Source organism: Pseudopipra pipra, chromosome 7 (genome assembly GCF_036250125.1).
Source record: "Pseudopipra pipra isolate bDixPip1 chromosome 7, bDixPip1.hap1, whole genome shotgun sequence".
Lineage (NCBI taxonomy): Eukaryota > Metazoa > Chordata > Aves > Passeriformes > Pipridae > Pseudopipra > Pseudopipra pipra.
This window is the reverse complement of record NC_087555.1, coordinates 18,417,760-18,432,991: the sequence shown is the minus strand read 5'-3', so window position 1 is coordinate 18,432,991 and position 15,232 is coordinate 18,417,760. Positions and strand designations below refer to the sequence as shown.

Sequence of the window (15,232 nt, the reverse complement as noted above, 5' to 3'; positions counted from 1 at the left end):
TCAGGCTCTTCTTTGTGCCTGATTATGTGTAAAAGCCATTACAGGAGGCAGGAGTTCTCCTGTAAGCACTTCCATAGACAGAACTTCAACCCAGACTTGTCATTTAGAAATAGTTCTGCACCACTGTATACCACGCTTTGGCACTCCCAAGGCCAGGAGTGAATTTTATAGCAGCCTAGACTGATCTAGGCTGCTGCAGATCTGACCTTTTCACCTGCACATTGCCTTCTCTTCAGCAGGATGTTATCTCCAGAACAGCAGTTTATTAGTAGTACCCAAAAGTCTTAAATAATATTTTACACTGCAAGAAGGTAGTACCAGTAATTGGGGTTTTGATCATTTTCTTTAGGAGGGGGAAGTGAATATCAATTAATTTTTTTTTATGCTATATATTTTTTAAAGAATCAATATTATGTCTCACGCTCCTCCACTCAACAGAAAGGGAAACATTATCCTCTTTTAGTATTTTAAACCTTTCTTCAGTTGGTGCTCTACCTAAAAGCTCACTCTGCTTTTTCTCTTGGCCTTACTACAAGTATATCTTTTGTATTTTTATTGTTCTTCACTAGCTATTCTGCATGCTTCTATGGTGGTTTTACTGGCTCTCTCAACCCATAGCTGTTCAAAGCAACCTGTATTCAAATTCCACCCACATAATTCATTCAAATCCTAACATGGACCTGGCAGGTTTTAGCTTTTTGCATGTGACATCAGGTCAAGCAAAGAAGAAAAGCCTACTGTTAAACCTCAGTCGCTGCCGCCTACTTGTGTTGAGCTTACAACTGTCATATCCACACATAATTGCCAGATATTAACTAGTGAAGACAAGACCACTCAGCCAGTTAACTCTCAGATAAATTTTGCTCTCTTTTACATAAGGATAAACCCAAGGTAAATCTGTGATGTTACTCTGCCATTTTCAGGAGAGAAGCAGAAACCAGATTTCCTCACGGGAATCATGTCCTGCCATTTGTTGTTACTGTCTGTTTGTTCTGCTGCATGATGTTCTCTTACAAGCAGATGGAGATTCCTCTGAATATTGCTGGGAGCTACCCTTATGGATCTTTCTAAAACATCTTTGTTCTTTGGAAAATTGTTTCCCTTGATCCATCCTAACTTTGACATTTGCTGAAGTTTATGAATAAAAATATCTGGGTAGTTGCCACTGTTGGTGCCATTTGCCACCAAAGGAGGTGGGTCCCTCCAAGTCTCATGTAAGCACAGTGATGGAACTGAGAACAGCCTCTGGCATCATGTCTGCATTCTCACCACAGAGCTCTGATCCCGACAGCTGATGTGCTGCTGACAACTTTATTCCTGTAACTGGCAGCCAAAAGTAGAAGTTTGATCTAGTGGCATCTCTTCAGCTGAAACAGCTTCCTTTAAATCTTTTCTGTTTTGTGATGTTTCTGTTATTATTTATATTAAACGATGCGTCTTAAAACATGCAGGAACTGTGAAGCAGTGTCTGAGCCAGGAGCTCTCTGAGTGCCAGAAACAGCGAGGCCTGGTTTCCTAAACATTTGTGTTTCATGGCTGCCTGAGCTCTGCTCAGAGCTTTCCTCGTGGCTGGGGCATGTGTCGTTTCTTCATGGCTGGGGAATTCTGTGTGAATAGGCTTTTGTCATAACATAGGAACTTGCACTACAGCCTTTTTCCTGAAGGAGACAGGAGGGCACTTACACAATCTTTCTCTTGTCCACAGCCATCTATTTTCACAGAAAATTGGTAGGAGCTGTCTTGTGTTTGAACACTCTGGGTTCTTTTTTCAAATTGACAAAAATTATCTAGAGAAGAAGGGAAAAACAGACAGATGGTGTGAAACCACATTAGCCTAGTCATTTTTAGCAACTCAAGCTAAAAAGGAAAGAGTCTGAGTCGATTTTTTCCTGCTACACTTTCCTATAAATTCATCTTTTCAGGGGTGTAGTGACAGAGCTGTGGTATTGGCAGTAGTAAAGGGACATCACTCTGCAGAGCATCGCTGAGCTTTTGTGACTGCCTTTGTGACTGCCTGCTCCTTCTTCCCCTTCCCCATCTCCTGATCCCCCCTGGATGCCTTATTTGGAGGAGGCTGTGAGGAGAGGGAGTATGGGGACAGCTAGCCAGGGAAGAGAATAACCATGTGTGGCAGAGCCACGGCTACATGTAAAGAGGGACGTTTGTAAATGGACCCATTTGGTTTGTACAAGATGTGGGGAAACAGTATTGAATGTGTCAGAAATAGATATGCTCCTACTCTCTGTATTTGCACTGTACTTGTGCTCTTTACTATGCCATTTACTGCATGAAGCAAGGGGGAGAGGGAGGTGGTGCATGTGGAGCAAACAAGCATTTGGCCTTAAAATCCATCTGGGAAAATGTTATTTATACTTTTGTCAGTAAGTAGACAGAATAACTAAATTACTAGTCTTAGTAGTGTAAGTCTTTAGTAAAAGGCTTTGTCTTCAATACCAAATGAGACACGGTTTTAGAGAAGTATTGAAGGTCTTTTACTTATCTTCCTTCAAGAAGCTGATGGAGCCCTGTTACGAGCTGTTTCTACATGGTGTTGTGCAGATGTCCCTTCTACTTTGGCATATACTCCATGACACTAAACTACCTGCATCTCTTCTCCACTAGTGAGTTGATAGTAGATGTTAGCTGTAAGTGTTGCTATGGAGGACTCATCTACGTAATAACCGAAGACATATTTGCCACAGAGAAACAAAACTTGTAAAGGTTTTTAAATGCTGTAGTTTTAGTTTGGCAGGTGGGGGATATTTTGAGAGCTGCAAATATGTGAAAGATAAAAGGGTGTCAGTAGGCAGCAAACACAGTTAGTTTGCGATCTGTAATGACCGACTTTTCAGGTGAAGGCAAGCACCCAAAGCTGTCAGTAGTAATAGTTCCTATAAACTCTATATGATTTAGCAGATACAGGACAACCTACAACCTGCAGTGCAGTACATGGCAATATGTAATGTTCAAGTGACACTGCTTTTATAGCTATATATTTAGAAAAAAATTTAAAAGCCCTTTCCTGGAATTATGTCTTGCCAGGGAAAGAAGAGAGAGGAAAGAGAGGAAAGTACTGAGCATGACACTCTGTAGGGACAGGCAATATTTCATACTCCTGCCCACTTACTGATTTCTGCATTTTTCAAACCTCAGCGGCATAATTCTGCACTCTGGCTGCCAGTACAGAATTTCGTATTCATAGACAGAGGAAAGATGCAGTTATTTGGGAACTTTATCAGTGACATTTCTCAAATCATCAGACAGTCTGAACAAAGATCACTTTCAGTGGCACCATCTTCATGTCACACTACCCAGCATGTCTCAGAAATGGAACCTGTAGAGGGAGCAAAAGTCAGGAAAAAGCTCTCTGAAAGTGCTGACCTGTCATGGTGGCACAAGACAGTGCTATGGTGCTGACCACTGATGCTTCTTTTTGTCAAGCCTCTTCACCCTTCAGGTGTGAAATGAGGATTAGAGAATCTGTGCATATTCGTTTTCAGGTTCTGTGGAGATGAACAAAAGGGAATTCACCCTCTGATCCATATGCCAAAAAAAGGGCAAACATTCTTTCATTTTTGGAACATAAAGATTATGCAAAAAGTATGTGACTAAACCTCTTAGTAGTTTTCTATGGCATATATGAATATTTATAATATTTAGCAACCTGGGTTTGAAATGGATTAGAAGATAATGTGCTGGCCTGCTGCCACAGCTTCAGACTGTGTAAAACTTGAAAGGGTATTGTTGTGTATATATAGCGTGCTGGTAGTAGCCGTTGCTTGTTATATTATGCAGTTGGTTGTATTTCAGAAAGATCCAAATTAAGGTTTGTATGGCTTTTTGGTAGTGGTCTTCCTTAGCACTGTGAGTAAACAGAGGTCAATCTTTGCAGGCATTGACTGGAGGTAACCCTCTGTTTGAAGATATTGTAAGGAGCAGGCAATTAAACTTCCCTGTGAACATTTTTTCTGTACATGTTTCTAGTTTTCTTGCATGAAAAGAAGACAGTCCAACTTATCTACAAGATTCAGGAAGGGAAATTTACTTTTGTTTCATATGCTGTGTTTCTGTTCATTTTGCACCTTACAAAGAGGAGCTGTTATGAGCTTAGACATTATTAGACAGTATAACAGTACTTGGGAAAAAAGCAATGTGAAAGAAGATTATGTATCTTCAAGGCTACATAATGCTTCAGAATCTCCACATTGGGTTGTGGTGCTCTCTTTGGGCCACAGTTTCTCCGTTTATTCAGCCTTAACACCCACTTACTCATTAATTTTGTGTTTCATCATTGCCAGGACACTTCTGAATGCACAGATTGAATCACATAATCCTCAGGAACAGGCAAGGAACCCCTTAAAATGATGTCTTTCAGCAAACTGAAGGAAGCCAGGCAGTTCAGCCTTTCACCAAAAGTCAGACAAGTCCATTGCCACTTTGATTTTCCTTGCCTGACAGAGCCCATATAATGAGAAATTTGGAAATAGGGAAAACTTTCTAAAAGCCTTCACTACACACATAAATTGTCTTTCAGTACAGTACAGCATTACAGTATTTATCCTGAATGCTATGCTTTGAGAACAAATTCCACACAAAAGACGTAAAATTATTCCAAAGAACATGCTTTTTTTGATAAATCTAAGTTTTCACATATGAAGCTTAATAATAAGCTAATCAAACTCTGAATTTACAGTCATCTCCAAAGATTATTACGAAATGAGGCTTCAAAACCTAAACATTTATAGGTATGAAAAATTAGGGTGTATATTAATAATCCATCTAGAAAGCCCATCAAGCACAACTAGCTGTCTTCATAAAAATGTAATGTCCTTAGCAAAGCTTTCCTTGAAGCTAGACAGTCTTGAAACTTATTGTGCTGGTTCAGTTCAACTTCATGGTCTCTCCTTGAAACAGTTATTGTAGGTGAGTACTTTTTGAATTGGTTCAAATCAAAATAGCAGCATCACATAGTAGAGCCAAATATGAATTCACAGAGGTATGAAACAGTCTTGCTTATACATTCGTGTTGTTTTGATTTTCATTTGATTGGATTAGACTTGAAGAACTGACACTGTAACGTGTTTGGCCTCAGTCTAGTGTTGTAATAGGTGCTTACCTGTGCGTATTTAAGAGGTTCCATTGAAGTCAGTGGGGCTTATTCACATGTTTAATGCTAAGCACCTGTGAGAATGTTTTCAAGGTAAGTACCTTAAAAAATCTGCCTAGTAAGAATGGCTTGAAGAGGTATGAAAATTAACATAGGATAAAATTTATTCTTACTTGAATTCTACTTGTTTTCCACATGTAAATACATACGACTTTAGGAACAGTATAAGCAGGCCCATATCCAAATTCCCTAGATCTTTTGGGAAAGTGTGTTTTAGAATTAAGATATTTTAGATCAGTTTTGTAATAGCTGCATCTCATTGATGATACAAGGTGTAATCCACAAACATTTAGTACATTGTATTTCTTATGCTGACCAGCAGCCATACCCATTTTTGTAAACTTGACAGTACATTAAGATGTGTGAGATTATTCAGTATGTGTATAAGGAATGTTTTGCATTGCTGCTTCCCACTTCTGGAATGACAGATTTCACAAACATATTTTATTTAGAACATAATTTTCATGTAAGGTTATAATGGTGTATGAATTTTGAAGAGTGTATGCCCTAGGCTTTACTGTTTACTAGTGCAAGATATATAATTCTGTTGTGTGAGGGTTTATGACTAACTAGCTTGTTAATCTCACACAAAATTTCCAGAAGGTATGAAGCAGCCTGGTGAGAATGTGCTGTAGATGTAGCTGTGTTGGAACAAACATTAGAGTCTGATTGGGAATAGCATTTCCCTCCTCTACTTTTTCTTAATCTAGGCAAAAGAAATCAAAACAAATGTTGTCCTCATAACAGTGATTGAATCAAACTACCTAACTAAGGAACTAAGTTTTACTGCTGAAGTTTCAGTTTGATATAATGCAGAAGAACTAATTCTGCCCCCACACTGGTGGATGTATTACCTATGTGGCACTAATCACACAAGCCAGTTAAAATTTTGCAGTCCAGAACTAAATCTGAAATGTTTTTCTTTATGGCTTACCTTAATTTCTGTTCTTAAAAACTATTGTAAAATAACATCTGATTTATCAGAGCCAAGTGCATTGGTTAATATTTTCTTACCTAAGTGAGTGAAATTATGTTTTTTACTGAAAAGGAGGCACAGCCAAGAAGGACTGAAGTCACTCGTGGGGTTTGATTTGTGAATTGATATTAGAAGGGCCCACCAAAAGTAAATCCACTTTTCATGTTGTGTTAGATACACTTGTGCAAGCTAACACGATCTAACAGGACTGTTTGATGAAACTTGTCTACAGGGCCACAGTTCTAACTGTGGCCTTCTCACCTGTGAATTGAGCATTCTGCCAGAGGAATCAGTGAACACACACCCTCATATGCTCATTTACACTGTCATTTTGCAGGAGGACTGCATTTTAAACTCAAGCTCATATAAAAGGTGAAAGCTCTTTAATTGCTGAATATGTTCTAGAAATGGCCTTGCTGTTAGGCACTGATGGTCTTTAAATTAACGTGTATATACTCCATGGTGTTCCACATGATATTCCTTTTACTTTTTAGTGTGGTAAGATGTTATCAAAGAAATGCACATCGAAGGGGACGATTTTCATTCTTGGTTAGGGCCTTTTACAGCATTCAAGCAAGGGAAAGGGCTCTCTGAGCACATGTAAATTATACTCATGCTTATTTAAAGCCTGTGTAAGTGCAAATCACACCCTACATATGAGAGTATCAGCATTAAAATTATGTTTTCATTCATATGACTGCTTTTATTGGCATATGTCTTCACACTCAGGCACAGTTAGGTGCTTTGTTTAAATGATGATAAAATACAGTGCTTGTTCTCTGATTGCATCCCATCTTTTCTTTCCAGCGCATGATTGCCAACACTGTCAGGACAGTGAAATTCTGCCGAAGCCAATCTTTCAGTAAGTGTATTACAACATCTGCACAGTCAGCATTATCATCAGTAGCTACAGTAATTACAACTAATTCTGTGTGTCCCAGAACTGAAAAGCCTGGTTTCCAGTGATTCTTCCATGTTTGGATCCTGTAATGTTTCACAGAGTGAAATATCCTTCAGGAAGCTCTAATAAGCCCCTTCTCTTCCATCTCTTTTCCAAGCATGTGAAAGAGCCAAATATCTGTGAGGTCTCTACCCATCTGTCAAATTAGAGCCAGTTGAAATTAGCCAGTGGGCTCAGAAGTGGTTGAAATAAGTCTAGCAGGCAGCAGCACACAGATACATGCAAGATACTTGCTTGGATAAACCCTGTTTTAATAGGAAACCAGTCCGGAAACATGACATTTATAAATGACATAAGGTGATGAATTTAAAACCTGTTTGTCAGCATAATTACCAGAACTTACTTGAGGCCCTGTAAGATGACAGAGCTGTATGGTCAAACTGGCTTGCTCTGTGGGTCTCGTCCTGTCTAGGTGCACTGTCACTCCCAGTCACACTGAGATTTCCTCAGGGTTTCATCCATTTTGACTCAGAGCAGCCTTCCTCTTTCTCGAACAACAAAATAAATTATATAAACCAATATCTTTTCACAAAAATAGTTTCTTTCTATCTCAGTCAAAGCTTAACTTTAGATTAAGGGAAATTCTTTGGGGTTTCTTTTCTCCCACCATTCAGGTTTTATTGTCTGTGTGTCTTTAATTTTTATGTTTTAAGCACTACAGAGACCTCCACATATTTAGAAATGGAAGTAGATTTTCACTACATTTGATATAACAAAATCTCAGTATATAGATCTACTGCATCTAAGTCCCACACTTTTTTTGTCTGTGTGTATTCTTGTATTGTAGATGCTTCAGTATCTTTTTTTAGTCAAATTTAAGTTACCTAACACATATTTCATTACACTGTAAGGTATTCCCTGTGAGGCTGAAGATACTCATATTTTAACTCAGTGGTATTCCATAATTGTTGCTGGAGCAGGTATAATGTGGTTATGTTAAGTAATATAAAAAGGTAGTAAATTCTGAGGCTTGAATGGGACAGCCATGAAGCACTGCATTGTTACAAATATTTAACACTGAGCTAGAAATGGGAATATTACATGAAAGGAGGCTTAAATCAATTATATAATTTTGAATCTGTGTAAAAGTTGCTGGTTGAAAAGCAGATGAGTAGCTTTAAATCATACTTGTTAGCTATATAATTTATAGGTATTGACTGGTAAGGTGATTATAAAACCGTAACCGAGGGCCATCAATTTTAGTAAATGTAGCCAAGGATATCCAAGAGAAAAAGTTAATTTGTGGGGGTAGTAACCAACAAGACTGTCAGATATGGAGGAAAGGTTTCAAAGAGACCGATTTGTAAATATTTTCTTTTTAACTCACCGGGATCTAGTCTTCCCTGTGACAGCTTGTAAAGAGTTATGCATTCTGTTCAGGCATTTGTTCGTTTAAGTGTATCAATCCTACATCATTTCTCTTTCACCAGATCCTGATGCAGCCCTAGCTAATAAGAACCATCAGGATGTTCGCAGCTATGTGCGGCAATTAAATGTGATTGACAACCAGAGAACTTTATCTCAGATGTCTCACCGACTAGAACCGCGTCGAGCATAAACATTTGAAGCAATGATGAGAAATGATCTTTTATCCTGTCAAGGTCACTTGTTAAGAACTTCACTTTCTCTGCTACTGCACTGCCACTACAAAAATAAGCAAAAACATATTCTAAGGTCTTAGGCAACGCACAATATACCAGCCTGTTGGAGAACTTTGGCTGAGGAAGAATTTATGCACTGTAGGCGTACAGGTGGCCATGTTGTGAACTGTTAATTCCTCTTAAAGTGTAGTGATTTCTCGTATGGATAAAAAAAAGGCAAAACATAAAATAGAATAGTTAGTGGGAAATGCACAAAAAGCTTCTAACAGTTCTAAGGTAGGTAGTGATTTCTTCTCCCTAATTAAAAATCTGTATTTTATGATTTAGTTTCCAGGTCAGGACCAAAACTGATCATCAGTTTAGCTTGCTCAGCTACTGTTCACCTCAGTAGAAGATGTATGTAAGCATCTGATGAAAGAATGTAGGTTCAAGAGCAGTCTAAGATATAATTCCATTCAGAGAAGACTTGCAAATATTTCCATTTTAAATACAACAGATACTATGAAAATTTCCTAATCTTAATCATACTGCCTACTACTACAAGCAGTGTGGCCATTTCAGAAAACTGACAGGACTGAAAATATTTTGAATGATAAATAATCTGTGTTTACATTTTACTTCTTTTTTTAAACTATGAATTAGGTTTTTACAAAATTCCATTACAAAATAAGATTGTCAAAATCAATAGCATTAAAGGTAGCAAAGGACTGGTTCAAAAAGAGCACAATATGCACAAATGGATTTCAAGAGATTATTTTCCTGGATATTAAAACCTTAAACTTCAGCTATAATTAATTGTGGCTGGTTAACAAATATTTTCTGGTCTTAAGCATTTACAAATATCTTAATTTTCAGCCAATTGTTTTGCACTTTCAATAGACTGTAAATAAATGTTAATTCATTATGTTCTAGAATATTTATTTATGTAATAGTTATTGTGCCAAAATAATTCCATTTTATTTATTTTGTTTAGCATGTTATGGGGGTGCAGGTTTTGTCTTTACACTTTGTGTGCATTTATGTGTAGGTATTGTGTGATCTATCTTTTCTGTAAATAACACGCCATACCTTATTAAATGTAATTGCTGGAAAGGTTTAGTCACTGGCCTTATTTGCACTTCAGCTTCATTCCTGCATAAATAGCGATGCTACTAGTTGGCTGATATATCAAACTTGGCTTGTCATTTGCTGGGCCTCGAAACCACAGTTGGCCCACATCCATTGTGATATGGACAACGAGTTTAAAGCCAGTCAGATCCATCCCTGCCACGGGGGATGACTGGCCTGCCGTGACATAACACTATGGTTTTATTAGCTGATTTGTTTCTAAGAAGAAAACATTTAAATTGGAAAGAAGAGATATAAAAGAAGAAGGGATATGTTTTTAATTTTAGCTATCTGACTGATTTGTCCTGCTCAGTCAGTAATGTGAGTACTACAAGTTATCTTATCTTGGACAGGATTTTACCTCAGGTTGGTTAACTCGAGACCTTGGCTAATGTGGCACTCGAGAGACCTCTGGCTTCAGTCACCACAGGGCCTGCAGACATGAGGGAAGAGGTGATCTGGCATGAGCCCTTTCCCCTCCTGAATACTCCTTAGGATGGCTGTACTACTGCTGGGCAAGCCCTGATGGTGGCCAAGTGCATGCCAAGGGAATGACAATGTTCAAATGGCAAAAGTCTTTCCTATTGCATTCACACTAGTTGTGTGCTGTGGAGCTGGTTGTCATAAAACTGATTAAGCCTGAAATTAGAAGTTGCAACTATTATCTCATAATTACGCTTCAGAGATGACCTAATTGATATAGTCTAGATTTTGTTTCAGACAAAGAGTATACTTTTCTTGGCATTGAGCAGGACTGTGTGGAGTCAGTATACACATAAATATTTTTTTATCTATAAAAATAACTGCATCCTTTTAGTCAAAACATAAATTCTGCAAAAGCTGAGAGTCACCAGGGAAATGCTGACACACAGAACCACAATCTGCTCACTACCTGCGTTCTGCAAAGGAAAGAATTACACAGTTAAGAAATATTCTGCAGCATGATGAAATAATTTATTTTAACTTTGCTGTCTGACTAGAAGTTCAAGATGATTCAGAGGAAAACCAGCTAATAACACAGAGACAAATTTGTGTCTTATTATTTCAAGTGAGAAATATTTATTTCCATTTGTACTGTTCTATGAATATACTTCATATGCCTTTTTCAAATACAAAATCTTCCCAGAAGCAAAGTATGCAGTAGAATAAACTACAGGGACACAATTAATTCAAAAGGCATTTTTATCTTTACAATCAATTTGTAACATTTTTGAGTTCATGATTTTATTTGTTCCAGATTTGTTCCTATTGTTTAGACTTTCATTTACTTCTGTGTTAGCTGGTTTATAAAGCTGCCAAGTTTTGGCTTGGCTCTGTACATAGACCGATTCTTCATCTGTTTAGCATGTTTTTATCCCCTTGATTTATTCTTTTTTTCTTTAGAATCTTGATCTGTTTTACTTATTTGTTGGCAACAGTCTCTAATGTGTAGATATATCCCAATGATACAAAGACAGGTTTTATGGCACCTCCATATCAACAAATGAATGCAGTTTACCTATTCAATGAAACTAGTATCTGGCATTTTTTAATTTTCCAATAAAGGGTGCTGTATAAATAACAAGTGTTGCTATCTCTCTGTATCTAACTCATTCAAGTGACTCAGATAGTTGCCATGGTGCTGATCACTGTCTACATAGTTAGATGAATAAAATTACCTTGTGGCTCCGGGATCTGTCCTGGGCTTCTCTTGCTCCCTGTGTTGACTTTACAACAGGAAGGCAGCTGTCAGTATATTGCTCTTGCTGTATGAAGTCCAAACAACTGTTGCAATAGTGTGAAGAATGAATAGGAACTCAAGAAACACTGAAATGTCAAAACGCCCATTCTGACTTCACCCTGTGCTCGTGGCAACTTGATCCTGCTTCAGTGAAGACACCCCTTTACCTGCTGGCTCAGGGCTGGTCTATAAGCCTGGGCTCAGAGGCTGTGCCAACACAGACAAGCTAAAGAGAGTTGGGTGATCCCCAGCACTGCTCTGCTCATGGTCCACACTGTTTTAGTTGCAGCACTTGGCCTGGTTTTGGCCCATGCGAACTAGCAACAGAGTAGACTGTGTCCAGCTGTTATTTGTGGGGGAGCATGCACCAGGGACCATTTCCAGGGGGAACTACAGACAAGCCTGTCCTTCCTGTTTCCACGTCCCCCCCCAGTCCTCTAGTGGGACCCACTTCACACCTCCATCACACCCACTTGCATGAACAATATAAACACTGCAGCACAGCCCCCTCTGTATTTCAGCACTGCAGGTGGATTTTCACTGTTCAAAATAGTGATTATACCTGAGGGTCACAGGGCATAGAGTGCTAGTATGGCTGGTCCATGCTACTTGGCCTCAGGCTCCAGAGCCCCTGACCCTGTTTTATTTACTGTCAGGGTCATAACTGTAGTTTTCATATGACAGGTGACCAGGAGGCAGTGTCCATAATAAACATCCACTGCTGAGGACCACTGAGTCAGGATGGCTTGGGCATTTTGGAAAATGTTCTGCATTACAGGGTTCCACTGTTGACATGTTTTTTTTGCTCAGGCAGCAATGGAGAGGACAAACATCTCTGTTTAGGGCTGCAGAGCCCAAAGAGTCACAGGGTACAGCTCTCCCTACCTGGCACATTTCGCTAGTGTCACTTTGTTAGCGTTTGCTCTTTTTCTCAATGACCAGGCCTGGTGCTGACAAAGGCAGGGAACAAAGGTTAAATCCAGGGAGGCTTGAATCCTTCATACCAGGAGACTACAGCTGTTTGGTAAAGGCAGGATCCAAAATATTTTCCGTGGACATCTTGTTCAAACCCAGTCAGCCCCAAAGACATGATAGTGCCAGATAAAAGAGTTCAAATGTGTTTGCAGGACTCTGCAGATTGAGGATTTGGGTTCTTCCTTCCTAAGTAAAATACTGTAAAGGCACACCGCCTCTGCAGATCAGGTACAAAGAGAGAGACAGAGATTAAAAAAAAATTCCCTCTTTTCAGAGACACTGGCAAAACAACCTTTAAGTACAAGAAGTTTAAATATAATTTAGAAATCTTACAAAATAAGTTAGAGAGAAATCAAAAGATTTAACCTGCAGGGGTTCCAAAAGAGATAATGAATTTTGCTGGGGAAAAAAAATTAACAAAATTATAAATCTAAATTGTTAACATAGCTTCTTAGTAAGGTCAACTGCATAATATACAGCACCTTAACCTCTTCCAATAATTTTTAAACACCATGCAGCTTAAATAGACTACCTCTGAATTCAGCAGTATTTCTTCTGGGAGCTCTGAATGCAAATCAAGAGGTAATAGTGGAAGAAAATTAAAAGATGTGCTATTCTCATTTTGGTTTTTGTACTGATAATAAGGAAACCAGCATAGAGTAACATGGCAAAGTGAACCTCTAACTTGAATAGCTTTTCTTTCACTGTTAATCTGAAATGCATTACACTCTGCCTTTTCAAATAATCATAATGTTCTTTACTGTAGCCTGCATTAAAGTTTAGCAGGCATAAGCAGCAGCTGTCACCAGAGGTCAAGGTATTAGCAATCAAAGGAAATAATGACCAGATTAAAAAGTTATCATTAAAATTACTAAACCAGAAACTTCTTCAGTAGCCTATCTTTGGAGCCCTGCCTGCAGGGCTGTAGCTGTGCCCGTGGAACACCTGCCACCCTCAGACACCTCACCACAGCAGTACCGTGGGGCTGGCCACCCCTTGGCTGGGGTGATGACATGGGAGCCTCAGCGGCCAGAGGGAGCCCTCACCCCTCTGCCTCTCTTGGAAATGTTCATTGCTGCCCCAAATCAATTCCTGCAGGACTGGTGGTTAAAGCCTGACCTCAAGCTTCTTGTGTGCTACAGGAGCACGCGGGGTACGTCCCGCATGTGTTTACCTACAGGCCATCCAACAGCATCCAGAGACTGGCTCCTACTTCATCTGCCCTATGCACTGCTTTAGCAATTACAGACAGTTTTCGTACACCATCTAACTAGGGAAGCAACTTGTAAATTCACAAAGGAACATAATCCAACCATGGGCTTGGCAGTTTATGACTCAAGTGATGGGGGGACTACTGTAAAAAAGAAGATTCTTAAAGGGAAAAAAGAGCATGTACAGCTACAAAATCTATCACATCTAACTGCTAAAGGACATTTCACAAAGGGTTCACTTTTAATAGGCCTGGCATTCAAAGGTAATTTCTGAATTCAAAATAAACTCAGAAACCGACACGATAATGCATAAAGAACGAGTAATTACTGACGCAAATTGGAATATTTTTCTTGGAAACTCCATGTAATAAAAATGTGACACATGGAGGTACTGGTAAGAGCTTGACCTTTATTTCCTGGCCCTAATCCATTTGGGTCAGAGTGACAAAAAGCGAAGCCTTTGTCACATGGCAGGGGTCAGCCAGTCGTGTTTAATTTTTTTCCTCTTTTTGCTTTCAAATGCAAATAAAGCACATTACCAATGAAAATAATGATTGTAAATGAATACCTCAATTAAAGGAAATTTACATAAAGATACATAGGATAGAGGTGATATTAGATACTCCAACATCCTAACAGACAATAATCCATTTCTTAATCAACTTCTGTCAATAATCATAGGCTTCCTGCTCTCCATGGTTTCCTCATTATAACACCACCTCTTGTGTTTTTAAATAGTTCTTTCTTCAGATGCTGTCCAAGCCAGCAAGTGAATTCACTAGCTGTATTTGCCGACTCTTTGTGGTTTTTCACAGGTGTACATTATTTCTGCACAGGAGTACCGTCGGCAGCATTGTGGATGTTCTCAGATAACAGAGAGCCAGTGTTGCCTTGGGTTTTCTTTAGATGTCCTCATTCTCTGTAGGACTGACCCTTGAGGGCTGCAGTACTGGCAGGTTGCTGTCTCATGTCTGTTTGAAATCCAGCATTTCCTTCCATTTGTGATTCCTGCCCTAGTGTTTCTCCTGTTCCAGTTGTCTGGCATGTAACTCCTTTGTGGTGCTCCTGATCAGTTAGCGCTGTTGCCAGAAACGAGTTAGAGGTTTGCATAGATTTTTGTTTCCTTCTTGTCATAACTAGACATTGTTAATAGTGTGCTTGTGTTTGGGGGGGGGGGGTTGATCACCTTTTTTTTAAATCACAGGCAAAGGGATTGAGATGATATAGCTAAAGAGATTTATCTAGAATAAGGGCTTTTCTGAGGCAGTCTAACATTATGGACATTTTCTAGTCTTATTTAATCTCTAAATCCAAAGAGAAAAAGACGTGATCTCCAATAGATTTGTTTCTAATTCATGTACTCTGGATTAAACAAGTAGCAAAAAATGTAAGCTACTAATACTACGGTACATCATTAAATGGAGCTAATATTTTCTTTTTAATTCAAACTTGTTCCCTGTCATTGCTGGCCCAAAATTTTCATGATTCCAGTACCTGCATATATTTTCGAAGGA

At 38.9% G+C, this 15,232-nt stretch overlaps 1 protein-coding gene across 4 annotated transcripts in view; it reads left to right on the top strand.

Annotated features, from left to right (window-relative positions):
• Positions 1-9,797, top strand: part of RAPGEF4 (Rap guanine nucleotide exchange factor 4) — a 151,837-nt gene extending 142,040 nt beyond the window's left edge. For all 4 annotated transcript variants that reach the window (XM_064660823.1, XM_064660822.1, XM_064660821.1 and 1 more), the window contains 2 exons: positions 6,951-7,005; positions 8,535-9,797. In XM_064660823.1, the coding sequence (XP_064516893.1) occupies positions 6,951-7,005; positions 8,535-8,662 (183 nt within the window). In that variant the 3' untranslated portion in view covers positions 8,663-9,797. The remainder of the gene's footprint in view (positions 1-6,950; positions 7,006-8,534) is intronic.
• The last annotated feature ends 5,435 nt before the right edge of the window (positions 9,798-15,232 follow it).